At 44.7% G+C, this 21,067-nt stretch overlaps 1 protein-coding gene across 1 annotated transcript; it reads left to right on the forward strand.

Moving 5' to 3' along the window:
• Positions 1-3,075: 3,075 nt before the first annotated feature.
• DNAJA2 (DnaJ heat shock protein family (Hsp40) member A2) lies at positions 3,076-20,921 on the forward strand. Its single transcript, XM_084813021.1, has 9 exons — positions 3,076-3,248; positions 6,344-6,403; positions 7,256-7,476; positions 14,120-14,200; positions 14,588-14,721; positions 15,856-16,052; positions 18,185-18,329; positions 18,478-18,605; positions 20,114-20,921. Exons 1-9 carry the CDS (start codon positions 3,171-3,173, stop codon positions 20,300-20,302), a joined length of 1,233 nt encoding a protein of 410 aa, XP_084669147.1. The 5' UTR covers positions 3,076-3,170; the 3' UTR covers positions 20,303-20,921.
• Positions 20,922-21,067: the final 146 nt, after the last annotated feature.

The following is a 21,067-nucleotide window of genomic DNA, read 5'->3' on the forward strand; positions in this document are numbered from 1 at the left end:
GTTGTTGTTCAGTCATGTCCGACTCTTCGTGACCCCATGGACCATAGCACGCCAGGCCTTCCTGTCCTCCGCTCTCTCCCGGAGCGTGCTCAAGTTCATATTCATTGCATCCGTGATGCTATCTAGCCATCTCATCACCCATTCTAAAACAGCAACACTGGTTGCCAGTTTGTTTTGGGAACTAATGCCAGGTGCTGTTTTTTCTGTGTTTGAACACCTTATATGGTCTTCCTTTAGAGACATAGAGTTGTCATTAACCAAGAGCAAGGGGCACTCTGGAGTTTGGGAATGTTCTCCTTCAAGATGTCTGTTGTAATGTTTCTGGGTCCAAAACAGACTAGAGGAATGAACTTAAAATGTCAGCATCCCAGAGAACTCCAGACTCTGGGTGGTTTAGAAATTTAATAAATAAATGAATAAAATATGACTTTATTTTAAGGAGTCTCCCGCACAACAACCTACAGGTCTCTGGAACTGCCCAGGTCATGTGACTTTAGGGCAAGTCCTCAAATTACCAACCCCTTAATACTAAGGGAGTGTCACTAAAGTATAAACCCTATCATTTCATCCATCTGTGTTTGTCTCTAGTCTTCTCCTTTAGGTGGCTGAAAACACTGTTAGGGCATTTCTACATGAAGCTTTTATCACACACCTTTATCAAAGGTTCTGCATCCAGATTTTTTAGAAGATCAGCTCTTTCACGTGTGCTTTTTTCCAGGGGGTTTCTTTCTCTGCCTTTCTATATGTTTTGTTATACAGCCACTAGATGGCAATGTGGTATAGCGGGATTGCACAATTACATGGAGAGTTTAATGGTGCCATTCAGGATATGTTAGACTTCCCTCATTAATTTAAAAACAACAACGCAGTAATGGTGGCAAAGCATGGGAGAGGCCCTGGGAAATGACATCCTATAAAGGACCCACAAACTATGCTGAGTGAGCCATCATGAGCACATAATAAAAGCCTTGCATAGAAAGGTTCTAATCTATGTGGGGATTAGTGGAGATTCTCTGCCGATTTCCCACAGGCCTGGACCCGCGCTGTCACTCCTGCCATCTGGCATTACAGCCAGCCTACTTGGGCCCCGCAGAAGCAGGGCAAATGCCAGTTGCTGCCCTCTCCCTGCATATGGACAGCCACCATCTAATTTCTTGCAGAAAATACTCGGTTCCCACCCCACCCCAAAACCAGAGCTGCCATGGCGTAAGCACAAGCAGGCGGAGTGACTAACTGTCACAGAGGTGCTCACACCAAATGCTGGGTAAGGCAGCAATGGCGTGGGTAGGCATCAGCCCTGTTGGGATTCATGGGTCCCCAGCAGCGTCCCCAGTATGTCGGATCCTGACACTGGACCTGAATCCTGTGCACAATGACCTGGAAGTACGCTCCACGGAATTTCGGTGCCCTCCTATGCATGCTAAGCCTTCAGGCTTGAACTGTAATACATTAAGATGCCACAGGACTCTTGCTATTTTTCTGCGACAGAATTAACACAGAAGTTAGCGCTCAACCCTATCCATGTTTAGACAGGAAAAAGTCCTACAACTCCTAGCATTCCCCAGTCAGCATTTGTTTGTCACCTGCCCAGAGCATTTATTTATTTATTCATTCGTAATATTTATATACTGCCAAATGTAATAAAATCCCTACGCGTTTCACATACAAATATTAAAATCACATTTAAAACACAACATTAAAAACACAACATTAAAAACAATTACAATTGCAATAAAAGCAATACAAAGAGCAGTAAAATGGAGCGGCGTGATTAATTTAATTACAGCCCAGGGAAAGCCTGGGTGAACAAGGGTGTTTTCAGGAGGGGTTTGAAAGCTGCCAAGTTTTCTGCCTCCCAAATTGCATGAGGGGGTGTTTTCCAAAGGGTGAGTGCCCTTTGGTGGTGCCAGAGGGCGGGTGCCAGAGAAAACTGGTAATTTGGTGGATTAAAATTATTAAAGATAAATAGACAGACAGACATAGTGTGTGTAATATGTTATAGTAGAGTATGTATGTATATGTATATGTATATGTATATGAGGGGCCGCGGAGGCTTAGTGGTTAAGACGCTGAACTGCAGACTGCAAGGTCGGCAGGACAGCAGTTCGAGACCCGAGTGCTGCGTGACGGAGTGAGCTCCCGTCTTCAGTCCCAGCTTCTGCCAACCTAGCAGTTCGAAAGCAAGAAATTGCAAGTAGATAAATAGGTACCGCCTCAGCGGGAAAGGTAGCAGCGTTCCGTGCACCTCGGTGTTCAGTCATGCCGGCCACATGACCACGGAAGCGTCTTCGGACAGCGCTGGCTCTTCGGCTTAGAAACGGGGATGAGCACCGCACCCTAGAGTCGGACACGACTGGTTGGGGACACCTTTACCTTTTATATATATATATATATATATATACACACAATATTTTATGTAATATATTTTATGTGTGTTTATATAATATATATATATATACACACACACACACACAGAATTCTCAATACCATCCACCAAACTACAGTACCCGGTATTCTTTGGGTAAAGCCATGGGGATATTTTATATACATATAGCGCACATGTGTATAATATTTTATATATATATATATATATATATATATATATATATAAATTATGTGTGTGTGTGTATATAGCACACAGTCTCCCCATGGACTTCCCTAAAGAACGCTGGGCGCTGTCGTTTAGTGGCAGGGGCCGGGAATTCTTTGTAGGAGATTCCCAGGCCTCCCACCCAGAACTACAAATCCCAAGATTCCCCGGGAGGCGTGCGGGGGGACGACGACGCGAAAAGGTACGAGCTCTCCATCAGACTCCGGATCCCTCCCGTCCGACTCCAGTCCCGGGTTTCCCCCCGTCTCCCGCCATCCCCGATCTTGGCCCAGCTTCGCCAGGGGGCGCGCCTTTTCGCCGCGAGGAGGCGGGGCCTGGCCCTCGCGGGGGGCGGGGCGGGGCGGGGCGCCCCCCCAGCGGGCCCGCGGCCTTCCGGCGCGTGCGTCGCGACGTCGGCATGCGTGCCGAAGGCCTTCCCCTTCCTCGCTGCCCCGCTCCGCCTCCCTCTTCCCTCCGCCTCCCTCGCGCACGGCCATCCTGAGCCCGGCGTTTCGCGGCCTTCCCCTCCCCACGCAGCCGGCGCGGCGGCCTTCCCTGTCCCGCGCCCCGCCAGCCCGCCATGGCGAATGTGGCCGACACCAAACTTTACGACATCCTCGGGGTGCCGCCGGGGGCCTCCGACAACGAGCTGAAGAAGGTCCGGGGAGGCCGGGCGCGGGGGGGCGGTCGAGGGGGTTGCGAGTCTGAGGGGGGAGGGCCAGGCGCGGGGGGGGCTCGCCAGGCCACGCCGCCGCCGCCCGGCTCGAGACGGGGCCAGTGGAGACGCTGGCTTGGGCTGGGCAGGCGTCGGCTCGGGCAGGCAGAGGAGCCGGGGGCAGGCCCGGGCGTGTGGGTTGGGGCGGCCCAGGGCATGGCTGAGGGCCGCCGGGTGAGGCGAGCGCGCGCTGGCGTGGGTGGAAGGCGAGCAGGCCTTGCTGGAGGAGGAAGGCGTTTCCGGCGCGCTGTAGAGGGTCATTTTGGGGGGGGGGAGGTTCCTCCCAGTCCCCCCATTTTTCTCATTTCCCTCCCCAAACGGCGGACTGTTTTTCTTTCCTCCCCCCCCCCGACTTCCCCCCCTCCTTTACTCCTTATGTGCCAGTTTTGCTGGGTGGTTTTAGTCGGCCAGAAGGGAGAGGTGGGAATTAGCGCCCCCCCCCCCAAATCTGGGGCTTTTCCAACAGCCCCACGGCCTGTTTGGCGAGGAGAATAGCTTTTCTCTTCCTGTTTACTTCCCCACCCCCGTCCCGTTTGTTTGTTTGTTTTTTGTTCTTCCCGGCCTAACCCCCCAAATCGTGTGTGTTTTGGGGATTATTTTGGGACGACAGTAAGGGAGAGCTGAGGACTCCCCCCTCTGCCCTTCTTCCCTTCCTCCCAGTTCTTCGTGGATTTAGGTGTTGCTTCATGGTGGCAAGAGGCTACCTTACCTCTTCTCCTTCCAGTGTTGTGATTTGCTCGAGTTGTCTTGCAGCACTGATGAAACAGAGAACATCCCCACCCCTCAATCTCAGCAGTTTTCCCCCCATCCCCCAAATCATATGTCCCTTGGGAGTTATTTCATAATAGTGAGGACATCCTTGAAACTGGCTCTCCATTTTTCCTCTTCCCTCCTTTCCCCCATCCCTAATCCTGTGTCACCTAGGAATGGTTTTTAACCTGGTGATTATCTTGTGGGGGTGATCTTTACAGTGGGTACCAAAACTTATATTTCCCCTTTATTACTTCCAGTTAGGTTAAATCTCATTCTAGCATGAATCATTTCTGTCCCCAGAAGTTCAGGCTTCATTCTCGGCCTTGTTTCCTCTGAAGGTGATTCCATCCCACCCAGGTTGCGGGGGTGGGTGGGTGGGGGAACAGACTTTTTAAAAAGGGGTGGGACTTTTGTCCTTAAGGTTGACCCTTTCTGCAACTTAACTCCCTTATGCTTGTTTTTATAACATATAACCTCCTTCATCCACTGTTGGAATACTCCATTCCATATCAGAACCTTCACCTGGTTGATCACCAGGTCCTGCCTGTTTTTGACAGAAGGGCACTGTTGCTGGGGAATAGATCCTCCTTGTCTAGGCATGAGATAGCTTAATTTGTTTGGGCTGGGTATTCATTATTGTTGGAAGCAGGTGTCATGGAGGAAAGACATGAGAGATATGTTTTGAGGTCAACAGGAAAATAAGATTGTGGATTGAAAAAATCCCATTAAGTTATGTAGTTGTATCTCCCCTTTCCCAGCCCCAAGAGTGGTACATAAGATCATAGGTAGCTGCTAACAAGAGTTGCTGAAATTCAGTCTTGTCTCTTTTAAACAAAATTTTACCACAACATGTTACTTCATAGGTGAGATGGAAAACATTTGAGTGTGTGCAGATGCAAAACGTTTAACTGGACAGACATGGGCTCTCCTTGTGTGGGACATGGTGGGACTGCGTTCTGCTTGCATACGTTTGGGAGAATATACAGGCCATGGTCCAAAAAACCACTTGTCTAGCGGTTTAATGCTCTTTTTCCATGCATGTGTGCATACACGCACACACCTTTAACAAGCTGTTTTTGAGGTCTGGGAATATCACAAGCAGTTAAATGTGGTGTGGGAAGGCTTTTCTTTGGGAATGGGGATCAGAATACATATGTAAAGCTTGGTACATTCTGGAAGGAGCTCTCTGGATTATGCTAATTGGCTACAAAAGATCAAAGGTGGGCAGAAGTTAGCTCTCCAGATGTTTTGGACTTCAACTCCCAAACACCCCTGCCAGCATGGCTGATGGTCAGGAATGCTGGGAATTGGTCCAAAACATCTGGAGATCTACTTTCTGCTCTATCTGCAATAGATGACCAAAGACTGTAAGTTTAACTTATAAAACAGTAACACTTAATAGGTTGACATCTGTAGGGAGGTTATATCTAGGGTGGCCAGAAGCAAAAGAGGACAGGACTCCTGCACCTTTAATAGTTGCATAAAAAAGCAAATTTTAGCAGGTGTAGTTTGTCATACAGGCTACACCTGCTGTGAAATGTATGCAAGATATACCTGCAGTGGTTTTCCCTCTCATACCTGATATTGTATTTCATGCCTTGTTGGCAGGTTTATTAGTTTTATATTGTTGATTTTATTGCAATTTTATATGTATTGTAATTTAAATTGTAAAATGCCTAGAGAAATGTATTTTATAAGGTGTTTAATAAATAATATAATAAGTTCCCTGATAAGTATTGAAGGTGAAGGACCCTTGTCCTCCTTTGCATCTGGCCACTCTAGCTTTATCCCACAGGGTTGCAACACTAGTCCTGCACCATTTTGTCTAGTCCTTTTTTAAGAAAGAGTTAAAGCGAAGGTGAAAAACTCAGAGGATGGAGCTTTTTTAAAAAACTTTAAATCAATGTATACACCAGGGAATTTCAGCATGACAGCCTGCACCTACCAAGCTTCCTTCCTCTGTATCTCAGGGAGAATCATAATGCTACTTCATCATACATTTTTCATTTATGTCTACAAAATGGAGGAACGTGCAGTTTTGCTTAGAAGTCAGTATACTGTAAAAAGAGAGGTGGTCCATTCAAAGCGGACCTAAGGACAATGTCTGTAATGAAAACTGTTCAAACTGACTGGATATGGCTCTATTTCTAGCAATGCTTGTAATCCCAGTAGCATCTTAATTTCAGTACTCTTGGCATACGGTGGTAACTTGGGATTCACACTGAATTTCAGAAAATTGCATTGTTGCCCACTAATTTGTTATTTGGGCTTCTTTTTCCTTTTAGGCATACCGGAAGCTTGCCAAGGAGTACCACCCTGATAAGAATCCAAATGCTGGTGACAAGGTAATTCTTTTCTCCCCCCCAACTTGCTGCTAAAACACAGATGTTGCACCTGGATGAGCTAGACACAATAATGAGTAAAATAGCTTGTGAACTTGTATTGCAAGCTGTTAATTGCTGAAAAAAGCATCATATGTAATGGTACATGGCCACACTGATGAAGAGTAGCCCTCAGTGAGACACTGTGTGGTGCAGATAGTGTTCAATTTGAATTGGGGAGGTCTGCTGGTTTAAACCCCTGCTCAGTAATAAAACTCACTGGGCCAGGCACTAAGAGGCTGTGCTGTCTCAAAGGTTAACATGAGGTTAACGTGAGGTTAACATGAGTTAATGCCTGGGTGTCCTGACCCAGTGTGGAGAAACAGTGGGATGTGAATGTTGTCATCAACGCGGTCAGTGTGTCATCAGCTGAGCTGTTGGTGATTGCCTGTGCTTTGACACAGGAGCAGAGAGCAGATTTTTAGGACAATTTGAATATGAGTAATGGGGAGATCTCGTGAATAATGACTATTAAGATGCCTGAGCACAAATGACAACTATTGAGATGCCTGAGATCAAAGCACAGTAAACGTATACATCCTCTATGTAGAACAGGATGAACCTGCATCCTTCTTGGAAGCAGAGACCTGTCCATTGAAGGTAGGTCAGTATTGGAATGCAGAAGAGTTGGCTGCCCACTGGCAGTTCATCTGCCTGTTCCTAGGCATTGGCTGGAATGGCATTGTCTGTATATCCACCTATAAAACCATTATAATGAAATAGATGGCTGTTTGTCACAAAATCCACCTTTCCTTACGTGATACTGCCAGCCAACCATGTAATAGGCTTTTCATTTTCTTTTTTCCTCCTATTCAGTTCAAAGAAATAAGCTTTGCCTACGAAGTTCTCTCCAATCCAGAGAAACGTGAATTATATGACCGATATGGAGAACAAGGCCTCCGAGAAGGTAGTGGTGGAAGTGGAGGAATGGACGATATTTTCTCCCACATATTTGGTGGGGGGCTGTTCAGTTTCATGGGTAATCAGAGCAGAAGTCGCAATGGAAGAAGAGGTGAAGATATGATGCATCCACTTAAGTAAGTACCTGGATAATTGTTTCTGGGGAAAGCTGTTGAATACATAATTGCCATATTTGTTTAAGTTCTCAAAACAAATGGAAGTACCTCAAGTACGCTGGACTTAAAGCTAGTTGAAGTTACTCAACACTAAAATAGCCATTATGATCCAATATTTTTGAGAGCTTTAATCTGTGGCTGAACCCTTAACTTCAGAGTCTGTATAATACTTGGGCAAACCTGACAACACAAATTGATTAACAGTATGATCCCTTCTAGTGTGAATGTGTCAGCGCAGGCATAAGGGGATCTCTGTAGGGTACAGTGGAGCTGTCCATGGTGTACGCACACATATGCATCCAACTCAGCTGAGATTTTAATCCAGTTTGAAGAAAATTCTAGGTTGGGTCTTATGTTGGAGAAGGACAGGTTGATGAAAAAGCAGGAGTTGCACTAGCTGCCCATTCCAGGTAATAGTTGGCGTGTGACGATAGATGATATGCATTTAGGAATTCATATGTCATTGTTCACACTGTAGCTTCTTACCGTGGCTAACGTAGGCTTAAAACAACAAATAAAAAACTAAAACCAGCAGTAGAGATAATATGAGCTAGATCAGGAGTGAGCTGACTTAAGGCTTGTGGGATTGGCTTTGTTTTTTACTGTCACCGGAGGTTCACCAACCAGAGCCCAACATAAAATGATAACTCAGAGCAGAGTCACTGATCTACTGCACCTTATGAACTACACATTGGGATATACACAAGTATCTGTGAGTTACCAGAGATCATGGATTCTAACGCAACACGCTAGAACTGCCTAGCAAAGCTGAACAAAGACCTGATGAAAAATGGCCAATTAGTAGTCTTACAGATGGGGAAGACGGAGGCTGAGAGGCAAGCAGTGCAAGGCCAGCCATGGCAGGTTTTTTTTCTTGCCATTTTACTTGCACCAATTAAAATTATTGGGAGTCAGAAACCCTTGGAGATCTCTGCAAATGACCTGGAGATCTACCAGTAGATCCTGCTCTACCTTCTCCCTTCCCTTGAGCTAGGTTTAAACAATGCAAGAGCTTAAATTATTTTATTATATTATTTTATTTGTGGCATTTATATACCACTGAATATAATAAAATCTCTCCACGTTTACATTCTGAAAATACAGTATTAAAAACACGGTGTTAAAACAGCATTAAAAACACTTCCAACTACAGTAAAAGTCAAGGAGCAGTTCCCAGGAATGCCTGGGCAAAAAAGTGTGTTTTCAGGAGGCGTTTGAAAGATGTCACGTTTTCTGCTTCCTGAAATACACAAGGGAGGGTTTTCCAGATGATTGGTGTCACTACAGAGAAGGCCTGCCATCTGGGTGTTCCATGGCAACATTCTATTCGTTTTGGAATAACCAGCAAGGTTGCCTCCTGCTGATCTTGAAAGTCGCCTTGGTATGTATAAGGGACAGCAATCTGCTAGGTATCCTGGTCCCAAGTTGTTTAGGGCATTGTATGACAATAACATAATTTTGTATGTGGCTCCGTAGCTAATAGACAGCCATCTAAACAGCCTGGGTAAATGAAGATGACCCTCTCTAGGGGGAGCATTGCAGATTTAGGTGAGTTGTCACCTGTTTCAACTCTGAAGGCTGGTGTACTGAAAGAAGAGTCTGAGAAGGATCTTAGAAACTGGGCAAGTTCATGTAGGAGGAGGTGGTCCTTAAGGAACCCTGATCCCAAGCTGTTTAAGAATTCAAGAATCAAAACCAATACTTTGAATGCAGTGTGGAACCAGACAGGGACCCTGTGAGAGCAGGAGAGGATCCCTTCAATCTGCATCTGATCTGAGAACTGTAGATTCATGCCTGTATGGTGGGTGATTTTCCCACCTGAAGTTATTGTACTTTGGATAATTATGGTTGAGCTTGCCTTTCTGGCTGATAAATGGATAAAATAACCAGCATCAATAAACACAAAACACTTGGGAAGAAATTAAAAAGGGCCTAGTCGGACACGACTTAACGACTGAACAACAACAACAAGGGAAAGAGGTGTCAGTTTTCATGAGGACTTGACGCCGTTACGTACAAACCTGGACACTTCCCCATGTCAGCACAGCAGTGACACCCACCATTTTTTTTCTGGACCCAAGACAGTCAAAATGTTTAACCTTAGTCCCAAAGAAGTTGTATCTGGGTATGCATTTGTTGTTTAGAACAAAAGAAGTGACTAAAGAAATAAGGCCAAGCCACAAAATCTTCAGTGAATGGAGTATTAGAGCCACACCCATGCTTAAGGTAACTTTATAAGTTTACAAGGGTGGGGGGACTAATCACAGCAGCCAAACCACTCATTAACAGTGTAATGACTAGGTCATAATAAACCTGAGGCTGTAATTGTATCAACTCAATGTGATTAAAAGCACTGAAGTTAAAGTTATTCAACGTCCCTTTACAATAAAAAAGGACAAGTTGGAACAACAAGATGTTCCAAGTAAACCGAGGGGGCGGGACAACCACTCACCAATTCCAGAACACCTGCCTCACTCCATCTAAAGTATGGAAAGTACTAGCTTACTTGGAACTTAGCCCGCAAATGGGCTGAGCAAGCAGTAATGGATGCAGAATTGAGCAACGTGAGAATCTCATGTTAAGAACAAAAGCTTGCAGGCACAGTGTTTGCCATAAGCATGGTGGTGCTAGGTAGGATGAAAGTGGCAGGATGTGGGCTTAATGTTCTGCATAGCTTCCTGAGTAGGCCCTATGGGGCCTGGTGCATAAAAGCAGGATATAAATTCAAATAATAACAAGCAGAATAAATTATGCCAAATTAAGAAAGGTCCATTTGTGTTCATTGTCCTAGTCTATACAGGTTGCAAAATTTAAGTTCCATTGGTGCAGACATTTGATTTCATTTTAAATGCAAAGAATACATAGGTTTGAGTAGGGGCTTGGCACATGCCGCTTCTGTTTTTTTTTTTTTTTTTAAAGAGTGCTACATTCTAGCAATGTGAATGTTCCAGAAAAAGATGACAATTATTTTTATTGTTACTGTATTATTCCAGTGGGGGCCACGGTGGCTTAGTGGTTAAGACGCTGAACTGCAGACTGGAAGGTCGGCAGGTCAGCAGTTCGAGACCCGAGTGCTGCGTGACGGAGTGAGCTCCCGTCTTCATTCCCAGCTTCTGCCAACCTAGCAGTTCGAAAGCAAGAAATTGCAAGTAGATAAATAGGTACCGCCTCGGCGGGAAAGGTAGCAGCGTTCCGTGCACCTCGGTGTTCAGTCATGCCGGCCACATGACCACGGAAGCGTCTTCGGACAGCACTGGCTCTTCGGCTTAGAAACGGGGATGAGCGCCACACCCTAGAGTCGGACACGACTGGTTGGGGACACCTTTACCTTTACCTTTATTATTCCAGTGAGCTTTATGAATCTATGAATGCTAGAGCAGGGGTGAGGAACCTCAGGCCCAGGGGCCAAATCTGGCCCTCCAGGGGTCCCCAGATGGCTGTACTCCCTTCCCCTGGTCCCATCCCCTTTCTCTCAACCACTGATCATTCAGTGGTTCCCACCTTTTGTGCAGTTTTTCCCGCTCTCCATTTTAAAAGGTTGAAATGCCTCTTCTAATGCTTAGTTCCTGGCAGTAAGAGATTTAAGTTACATTATACTGGGATGGGGGTTTGGGGGGATATTTTTGGTCCCAACCCTTTTGGCTTCGGCCCTAGTGCCTTTTCCTTCAGCCCCCACCCACCACTGGAAAGTGGCCCCCAAGAGCTTCTCCAAAGTTGAATTAGGCCCTTGGGCTGAAAGAGGCTCCCCACCCCTGTGCTAAAGTGAAATTCTTCATTTCACTTGAGGCAAGGTGGATGGAGGGCAACCAGAGAGAGCCTTCTCAGTGGTGGTGCCCCATTTGTGAAATGAATCTCCCTGGGGAGGCCCACCTGGTGCCAGCAATGTTACCTTCTTAGTGTTTTATTTTGCAAGGCTTCTTGATGTATATTAGGGAGCAATTTTACGCTCTGTGTGAAGTTGGCTGGGGGGCCCTTCGATGCTGTGGGCTTCCCACTCCACTTGCACAGAAGAAGGTCTGATGCCAGAGGTCCTCCCTCGACGACGGCAGAGGCAGCAATGGTTCACCAGCAATGGGGCAGAACATGGGGCAACTTGAGGGCAGCTGAGGGATTGCATGATTTTACCCCCTTGTTACCTTCCCTGACATGACTCCAAACTGAGCTGGAAACTACACTGACAGGCCAGTGTAGTTGATTCCCTCTCACTGGAGGCAATGGGAGAAAGTGGGAGAAGAAACTACTCCCCTCACCACCTGCCAGCATGAACCAGCAGGGTGCAGGAAAAGGTGATAGTTTGGCCACAAATTCTCTTCTCTTCCTACCCTCCTTGCTCTGTCCTGGTAGGATTGCTCTGTTAATGAGCTTTAGAGTACAATGTTATGTATGTTTAGACAGAAAAAAGTCCTATAACTCCCAGCATTCCTCAACCATCATGTTGAGAGCTTTAGGGCTTTTTTCTGTGTAAACATGCATAGGTTTGCATCCATACTCTCTCAACATATTGTTACAATTTATATATTGTATCTTGTTTTTGTAAAATGCCTTGGAAACTCTTGTGAAGGGTGGTGTATAAATCTTTCAAATATATAAATACAGTAGTAAATGTGAAATCATCAGATAAAATGACTGCCCTGGAAATCAGCTGCCTTGAAAGCATCTGTATCTCCTCCAGAAGGTCTAGAAATTAGCATCAGCTCTAACTGTAATACTGAAGCCCATTGTTCTAGGGCAGGGTTGGGGAAAGTGTGGCCTTCCAGATGTTCTTGGACTGTAATTTCCATCAGCCAAAGCCAGCATAGCTAATGGTGAGGAAAGATGGCATTTGCAGTCCATCCCTGCTTTAGGGCATGCCGCCACTCCATGATCAGCTGATCCTTGTGCTTTTCTTCAGTTTTCCCTCTGCTGCCGTAATTTATTTAAAATATTTTTACCCTGCCTTTTGAACATACCACCATGAAGGTAGCTTGCAACTCATTCAATTAAAATAATAACATAAACAATCCACAATTAAAATTAAGACTGCCAGATGTCCTACAGCAGAAGCCAGTATAAGAAAAAGCCCATCATGAAGGTTGGTAAAGAGCAATGTATTTCAAATGATTAGATATTGCTAAAAGCCTGGGGTGGGGACTAATATTTGAGGTGTCTAATTAATAGATAAGGATCCAGAGTTTAACAGGGAAGGCATACCCTAGTAGCCACTCACCTTCTCTCAGAAAATGAAGGCACCAAGGGCAGGGCCTCCGCTTAACAGCAGTAAGGCTGTATTGCGTAGTGGTTAAGAGTGTTGGGTAGGACTGGGGGAAGACAGTTTCAAGGGCCCACTCAACTACTAATCTCACTGGGTGACCTTTGGCCTACTGTTTAGCCTAACCTACCTCTCAGGGCTGTTGTGAGGATGAAATGGGAGAAGACCTGTGTATGCTTCCCTGAGCTCCTTAGAGGAAGGGCAGGCTGTAAATGTAGTAATGGTGAATCGCTGTGCTATCGGAGCTGAAGACTTCGTATCTGTGTGCATGTGGTCATCCAGTGAGTGACTACAGAGTTACCATATGACTGCACAAAATGACAGGTAACCATGCTTGTTCCACTTAATCCAGCTGCAATTCTTATTGGGTTCCCTGGGCTGATCAAATAACAGTGATAGTAAACATTGTGGTGGTGCATTTTCACTGTCTGGGGTAAGGTTTTGCCCATTGACATAGTTTTTGTATATTTGTACCTGTAGTGCAGGGGTGGGGAGCTTCTGGGTGGAGGGGCAGATGACCCCCCACCCAGCCCTGCGTGGGCCAGACGATGTCAAAGGGTGGGGCCACACCCCAGTGTCATCTTGTCCCTGGCCAAAACATGAGCTGGCGCTCCAGCGCTTCAGGAGAGCCCGCAGGCAGCGGAGCAGCCCTGACTGAGCTGGCAGCTGGAGTTGCCACCTCACAAGGGCTGCGTTGCCCACCCTGCCACCTGCTCCGACCGAGGCGGCAGCTGGAAGAGTGCTCCTGCAGCTGTCGCCCTGAGCCAGGAGAGTCCACATGCCGCAAAGCGGCCCCAAGCGAGGTGTGCTCCAGCCCCTACCTGAGCTGGGGCCGCTTCATTGTGGAGGGCACAGGGCAGGCGAAGTACTTGGCGTGGTGCTCCCCCTCCCAATTGGGAAAGTGCGCGGCATACTAAGTAAGGAGATTCCCCTGTTATCTGATCAGTTATCACAGATAACACGGGATTCCCCTCTCTGCCCCCTCTGCAAACCCCCAGTAACTTCCAGGGCGCGGGACTTGTGGTGGGAGCCAAAGCCTCCATGGGCCAGATTGGGAGCCTCTACAGGCAGAATTATGCTGCAGTTCCCCATCTCTGCTGTAGACCTGGGTTCAAATCTTCATGCACCTATGAAGCTCCTTGGATGACCTTGGGCAAGTTGCACTCACTCAGCCTAACCTACCTCACAGGTTGTTCTGAGGATAAAAATGGGGTGGAGATCCATGTACACCACCTTGAGCTCCTTGGAGGAAAGATGGGTAGAAATGAAATAAAACTCTGTGTGAAACAGCATGCTTTGGTACTCCTTTGCTGATACTTGTATTCAAACTAAAGAACTAACCCTTCTCCCCCACAGAGTTTCTTTAGAAGATCTATATAATGGAAAGACTACCAAACTACAACTTAGCAAGAATGTCCTTTGTAGTTCATGTAATGGGTGAGTTCTGCGTTTTCTAATCCCCATTTTAATGATGAATGACTTGATCCTTGAAAGAAGCTGAGCAAAGTTTTAAATATCAGAATCACTTTAATATAATAATATTGCTAACAAAAAGGACATGTCTATCTAGAAGCCAGTTTTTATGCTTGTTTTTTTTTTTTTAATGGTCAGTTTTGTAATAAGACAAGAACTGTGGTTGAAGTGTGTGTGTGTGTGTGTGTGTGTTCAGATAGTGTGGACTGCGTGGGTCTCCTTGCACCTGCTTAGGTTCAACAGTTGCTACACTATTGGATGCTCCCAGGCCACTAGTTGAACTCAAAAGACATAAACATTGGCTTGTTTTTTGTATTTATGTTAATTTGTAATCAACACTTTTTGATCCAGTCAAGGGGGTAAATCTGGAGCAGTTCAGAAGTGTGCGGCTTGCCGAGGCAGAGGTGTGCGTATCATGATCAGGCAGCTGGCTCCTGGGATGGTTCAGCAGATGCAGTCTGTGTGCTCCGACTGCAATGGAGAAGGTAAGCCAACCAGTTCTTCCATGAACATCAGACAAGGGAGCAGTTTAGTGGGCTGAGAAGTTCATAACTATCTGGTGCCCATTGCCTTGAAATTGCTTGGACAGGTTGGCCGCATACTTTGCCCTTCACCTTGCTTTCACTGGTGTGATGAGTCTTGTGTGATGGTATAAATGGGATCTTAGCATTCTAGGAATGATAAAGTTTGGCGTATGCCTAATCATCTGTCTCAAAGAGCTCCTTTGGTGGTTTAGTCTCAGTTGGACATGGCAGCATAGGCCTAATTCTTACATTGTAGGAGGGGCGCAGTTGCTGCTCTGGTGATGTAGGAATATAGAAATCAAATAAATCACTAGGGAAAAAAACTGCTCCAGCATCTGAGGCCTTCTGTGTCTCTCTCCCAGATGATTCCTATATTCCTGTTACTAGATCAGTATGGGAAAGAACTATAGGGGAGAAGCAGCTAAATGTTTTCTATAAAGTTGGGGTGTTGAATCCTTTCAGCCCCTCCCATTTCAGAGACGCTCTTGTGGGCTGCATTCCAGCAGTAGGTGGGTGGAAGACAGAAGGGGTGAGGCCAAAGGAAAAAGGAATGGGCTGAAAAATACCAGCATACCGTAGCTTGAAGCTCTTACTGCCGGTAACGGCCTTAGGAGAGGCACTGCAACCTTTCAGAATGGGGGAAAACAGCGTAAAGCCAGGAAAACACCCATTGATGGTTGGGAGGGAAGTGGGTGGGGTCACAGTCAGAGGGCATGGCCATCTGGGAACCCCAGTGGGCTGGATTGGGACCTCAGGAGGGCTGGATTTGGCCCCCAGGCCTGAGGCTGTAGGCTTTGGGCCTGAGGTTCCGCACTCCTGTTCTGAAGTGAGAGTTGGCTCCTCTCTGATGAGATGCGATACAGATATATCAAATGGTGATTTTGCATTAGTCTACTTTGCTACTTGAAAAGAAAACCATTTGCATGGGAAGTCACTGATCTGCATACCTTGGACCACATTGACACGCTGCCACTAAGTGATGATACCCAAAGCTAGTCTAGGTGGGATCTAGGATTTTGGTGCTTGTGGAGATGAGATCCTGCTTCTTAACAAGGAAACGACATCTAGAAATTCTAATGTGCTATCTCTTTCCAGGGGAAGTCATTAATGAAAAAGATCGTTGTAAAAAATGTGAAGGGAAGAAGGTGATAAAAGAAGTGAAGATCCTTGAAGTTCATGTAGATAAAGGCATGAAGCATGGACAGAGAATCACCTTTACTGGAGAAGCCGATCAAGCCCCAGGCGTGGAGCCAGGTGACATAGTTCTCCTGCTCCAAGAAAAGGAGCATGAGGTAACTTGTTACTTGAGATGCAAAGCTGCTTTTGTTGAAGGTCGCTGGAGCATTTTGAGCACAGAGGGTTGGGGTAGTGATGTTTCATTAAATGAGTGGGTGATAATAGGATTGATCCAGACAACCATGAGCAGAAAGAAAATAGCTGCCAGCGCTGTTCTACACATACTACGACCAGTCGTTGTGCTGCTGCTTGTTGAGGGATTGCACAGTCAGAACCTCATCTTTGGATTATCAGTTTTTGTACATAGCGTTCTAGCATGAGGTGTGAAAACAGCTCTTCCATGAGCAGAAAACACCTTCTGCATGCAGAAGGGCACTTCTTTGGATATTTAGGAAACCAGTTTAATTGCCATTCACCTGGCAGCAGCAGAGGTAAAGGTGGGAAGCCAGGCTGCTCCATTTGCTAGTGGTTGCCTGTGTTTGCTTGTTCTCCTCTTCCCCCTCCATACCTTTTTCCTTTTATGTTGTGTCTTTTACATTGTAAGCTTGCAGGCAGGGGTTGTCTTGTTTTTAATCTGTATAGTGCTTAGTACATGTCAAGCATATTAATAATAATAATAATCTCTTCAATATCATCACCATAATTTATAATAGATGCATATGTGGCTTGTTTTCATACTTTACATATATCCACTGGAGAAGGGTATATAGAAACCTGTTGCTATTTTAAACACCATAAAAACTAGAGAAGCTAGCAATAGCAAATGTGTATAATGGTATGAGGCTATGACAGGCACGTTGTTTTTCCGGTCTTAAACTTTCCTAGCAAAATGGATTGTAGTGAACTTCCTTTTGTTGTGACCTGAACCACTGAAATTTACGTGGCTGCTATTTTTTAAAGCTGAAAACAATATAAAGTTCAAAATTCAAGCAAAAGACTCTCCACTCAGACCTAGGTATATTTGCTAACAAATCTTACTGAATTCATTGAGGCTTACTCCAAAGTAAATGTGCCTAGGATTGACAACCAAGTCCTCAGTTTCCTTATTGAAATGCATATATGGGAGTGTCAAAGACACACCTGTGTGGGTGTAGTCAGATGTGAATCTGAGATACTCTTGTTTTATATAATGTCCTCAGTGCATATGCCAGGTTGTGTTGTAACATACGTAATTCCCTGCCAAAAGGAGCACATAGGCTCAACTGGAGGGCAGCACCAAGTATAACCCCATATTTGCTCTCCTAATAAGTTTTGGGGGCCCACACAGCCTGATCCTATGTATTCTTACTGAGAAGTATGTCTCATTGAGTATGTTATGGCTTACTCCAAAGTAACTGCATAAGATTGTGACCTTTACCTGAATCAGGGAAAAGAAGTTGCTATAGTACCAACTCCAGTCTGTAGCAGTTGAGGCTGTCTATCTCAGCAGCAACCCTAAGCCAGGAGGTAGGCAAAAGTCATGAATCTGTGGAGTATTACATTGGAGTAAGCTTGGTTGAACATAGAACTGACTTCTGAGTAAGCAGGTATACGATCCCATTTCTCCACTGTAGAGATGAGGGCATAAGATGGGAAATCAAGGGTAGCGGGGTGAGTGTGGACAAATATGGTTACGTGTAGTTAGACTTTCTTTGAAGTCCGGCTTTGAAACAGGCTGGACTTCACATCTGACTGAAGCATTGCATGTTGGAGTATAGACAAATCTCCAACGATCTCGTAGCCACTCCCCTGCATCTTAAGCATATATTAAAAAATGCAAGTATGCAAAGGCACTGGTGACTTTCCAGACTTCTCAAGGGTTCCAGTCTGATGTGTTTTCCTAGAAAACTGACATGGGCTGAACTTCAGTAACTACATTTCTCAGAAAGCTTGTGATTAATGTGCAGCCTTTACAGATAACATATAACCTTTACAGATATAGTCATGTTCCAGTGCATGTTGTGTTAGCTCTTTCACACTTCCTGCAAACCTGTTTGCCTGAGGATTTATGTCCATGGAATTGAATAGTTAGCATCAGGAAGTTAACAGAAACTGGAATTTAAACAACTGAAGCGAGCTAAAGCAGTCCTTATCATTTAACTTGAAATACTCTGAGGCTTTTTTTGCTTATGATAACCCAGATACCTGTGGATCTGTTGCCATTATCACTAACCCCCACCCCCCAATCTTCCTCCCCCGCTTTTGCAAGGCGTTCCAGAGAGATGGAAATGACTTGCACATGACGCACAAGATAGGACTTGTCGAAGCACTGTGTGGCTTTCAGTTCACTTTTAAGCACCTTGATGGACGTCAGATTGTGGTGAAATATCCTCCAGGGAAAGTAATTGAACCAGGTAAGCGCTGATTGTCTTCTGGAGGAGTTTGGAAGATGGTCATCATCCCGTCCTTAGCCTGTGATGCATCTATATTTGATGTTGCACAGAAGGAAAAGACAGCCTCCTCTTAGTAATTACCCTGTCTGTATCCTTTCCTGAACTATAGGCTGTGTCCGTGTTGTTCGAGGTGAAGGAATGCCACAGTATCGCAATCCTTTTGAAAAGGGAGATCTTTATATAAAGTTCGATGTACAGTTTCCTGAAAATAACTGGATTAGCCCAGAAAAGCTCACAGTAAGTATCCCAAGCTGGCCCTCTAAATGTTCACCTTTTGTGTACCCTAACAGAACACATGAAATTTTCATGCCTCTGATACATTTGTTAATATACACTGTGAATTTGATTTATATCTGTAAGTTTACATCTACAATCTAAGCATAATTTGTTGGAATACAGTGGTTTATTCTTTAATACACGTCAGGCAGCACTAAATTTCACCTGTGTACACATGTTAGCAATGGTGGTTTTGGCTCACTACTACTACCAACAAAAGTATTATTTTTTAGTATGTATGCCCCATCTTTTTTTCTCGCAAGAAACCCAAGACGGCTTACATAACTCTCCTCTCCATGTTATCCTAACAACCCTGTGATGTAGGTTAGACTGAGAGTCAGTGAGCTTCATTTCCAAGTGAATGAAATCTTCCGAGTTCAGTACAACAGTCTATCCATTATACTGGCTCTCACGGTTTGGCTGAACTATAGAGGGTTTGGCTGAACAACATCCCACATTTTTTTGCTTTTGTTTATTGAAAGGATTTTTGAGATTATTTTTAAACAATAAAAGAAATACCCCCTCCTACCTTCCCAGTTGTACAGTTAATGGTACAAGACATATAACACTAAACCTACATGCCCCATATTTCCTTCTTCCTTCCCTTCAGGTCACTGATTTATGTTAAGTTCTGTGTCATACGTGTGAAACGATTTACAATTATTGCTTTCATATCTGCTAACTTGCCTATTATGCTATTATATTTTGAGAGAAAAAACAAAAGAATGGGGGAAAGGGGAAAGGAAAGGGGGTGTTTAAAAGGAAAGGAAGATCAAAAATAAAACAGCATGGTGTTGATAGTGCAGAGTGGTGGGCAGTGTGAGGGGGAGGAACATCTCCACCACTTCTCAGTCTGTATTGAGTTTTTAAAAATCCAGCATTCCACATTACATTACATTTTGTTGGAAATGTAACGTAAGATTTTTATTATGTGAAGATGTTATCTATGTGGAGAGGATGATAGGTAATTGATTCAAAATAAACTTATTACACACAATGCATAACTTGTGAAATTCACTGACACACAAGTGTGATGACCTTAAGGGAGATTAGACTAATTCTCGGAGAATAGGCTTATCAGTAGTTACTAATCATAATGCTATATGGAGCTTCCATGTTCAAAGGCAGTGTACCACTAAATACCAGATACTTGGAAGAGCAACAAGGTGAGGCTGTTATGGCTTTAGTGCCCTTCTTATGGGTTTCCCCAAGGCATCTGGTCGGCTGCTATAGGAAGCAGGATGCTGGCTTAGATGGACTTCTGGTCTCCTACAGGCATGTTCTTCTGACTAACAGCAGCTACAAACTCCAGAACACTTAGCAGTATTGCAAAAGACCAGAGTGAACATAAAAGGACAGATTTTTGATGAGCGGATAAATGTTTGTGCTGACAAAACAGTTGAGTAGAAGACATGTGTACATATAAATCTGCTATCTTGCATCACTCTCCCTTTGTTATTCATTTGTAGGAACTTGAAGATCTTCTGCCCGCCAGACCAGAAGTCCCCAACATAATTAGTGAAGCGGAGGAGGTAGATCTTCAAGAATTTGATACCACTCGTGGCTCAGGTGGTGGCCAGAGACGTGAAGCTTACAATGATAGTTCTGATGATGAAAGTGGCCATCATGGACCTGGGGTACAGTGTGCCCATCAGTAAAAGTTTTGTCTGGGGTGGGGGAAGTTACACATGGATTTTTCTCTTCAAATTTTGCCTGACTTGTTTTCAGCAATCCAGTTGGATTGTGTAAGCAATCCACACGAGCCCAATGGACATCTGTTGCTGTATGTGTAACTTTTAAATTGGTCCATAGTATCTACAGAGTGTATAATTTAAACTAACCACAAAAAAGCTTACATCTTTTTTTTGACTGACTGTTCTGTAGCAGAATAAAGGCACTTGAAAGGAAGACGAGACTCTCTCCTTTTCACCTGGGTTAAGTTTCAGTCCTTGTACTTGTGCTTGATTTTTACCAGTTTTTGTGTAGATTTTACGTTCTATATTTTAAATTCAAATTCTACATTGTAAAGTTTTGTGTAAAACTTTGTCCCGAGGCTTGGTATTTGGCTGCACCTACATAAGCTGCTACAAATAGAATAAAGAATTTCATAGCCTGTATCTATCACTTTAGATGCATGGTAAGTAAATGGGCTTGGTACACACTGGGTTAGAACTGATGCGGGAACCATGGAAGATAAAAATTAGAAGTGGTTGTAAAAGTTTTTTTTACCATCTTGTGAAAGGTTTTGGAAACTAAATAAAAGCCGTTGGTGTATAACGATACTCCTTGTAACCTCCTTTTTCCATAAATTCACACCTAAAATTAGCCTTGAGAGTTGGAAATCAAAATCCATTTCAAGTACTGATGTCTTGAACTCAACACTCTGAAGGATGGTTATGTGTCCACTGTGCCATACATAATTT

Source organism: Heloderma suspectum, chromosome 8 (assembly GCF_057233095.1).
Source record: "Heloderma suspectum isolate Gila_16-S chromosome 8, 16-S_ref, whole genome shotgun sequence".
Lineage (NCBI taxonomy): Eukaryota > Metazoa > Chordata > Lepidosauria > Squamata > Helodermatidae > Heloderma > Heloderma suspectum.

What these genes read in the sequence shown, in the direction of transcription:
- DNAJA2 (XM_084813021.1), top strand. Translation starts at nt 3,171, where the DNA reads ATGGCGAATGTGGCCGACACCAAACTTTACGACATCCTCGGGGTGCCG. An exon ending in GATATGATGCATCCACTTAA is followed by an intron (nt 7,477 to 14,119) that starts GTAAGTACCTGG and finishes TCTCCCCCACAG; the next exon opens with AGTTTCTTTAGAAGATCTAT. An exon ending in AGGGAAAGTAATTGAACCAG is followed by an intron (nt 18,330 to 18,477) that starts GTAAGCGCTGAT and finishes CCTGAACTATAG; the next exon opens with GCTGTGTCCGTGTTGTTCGA.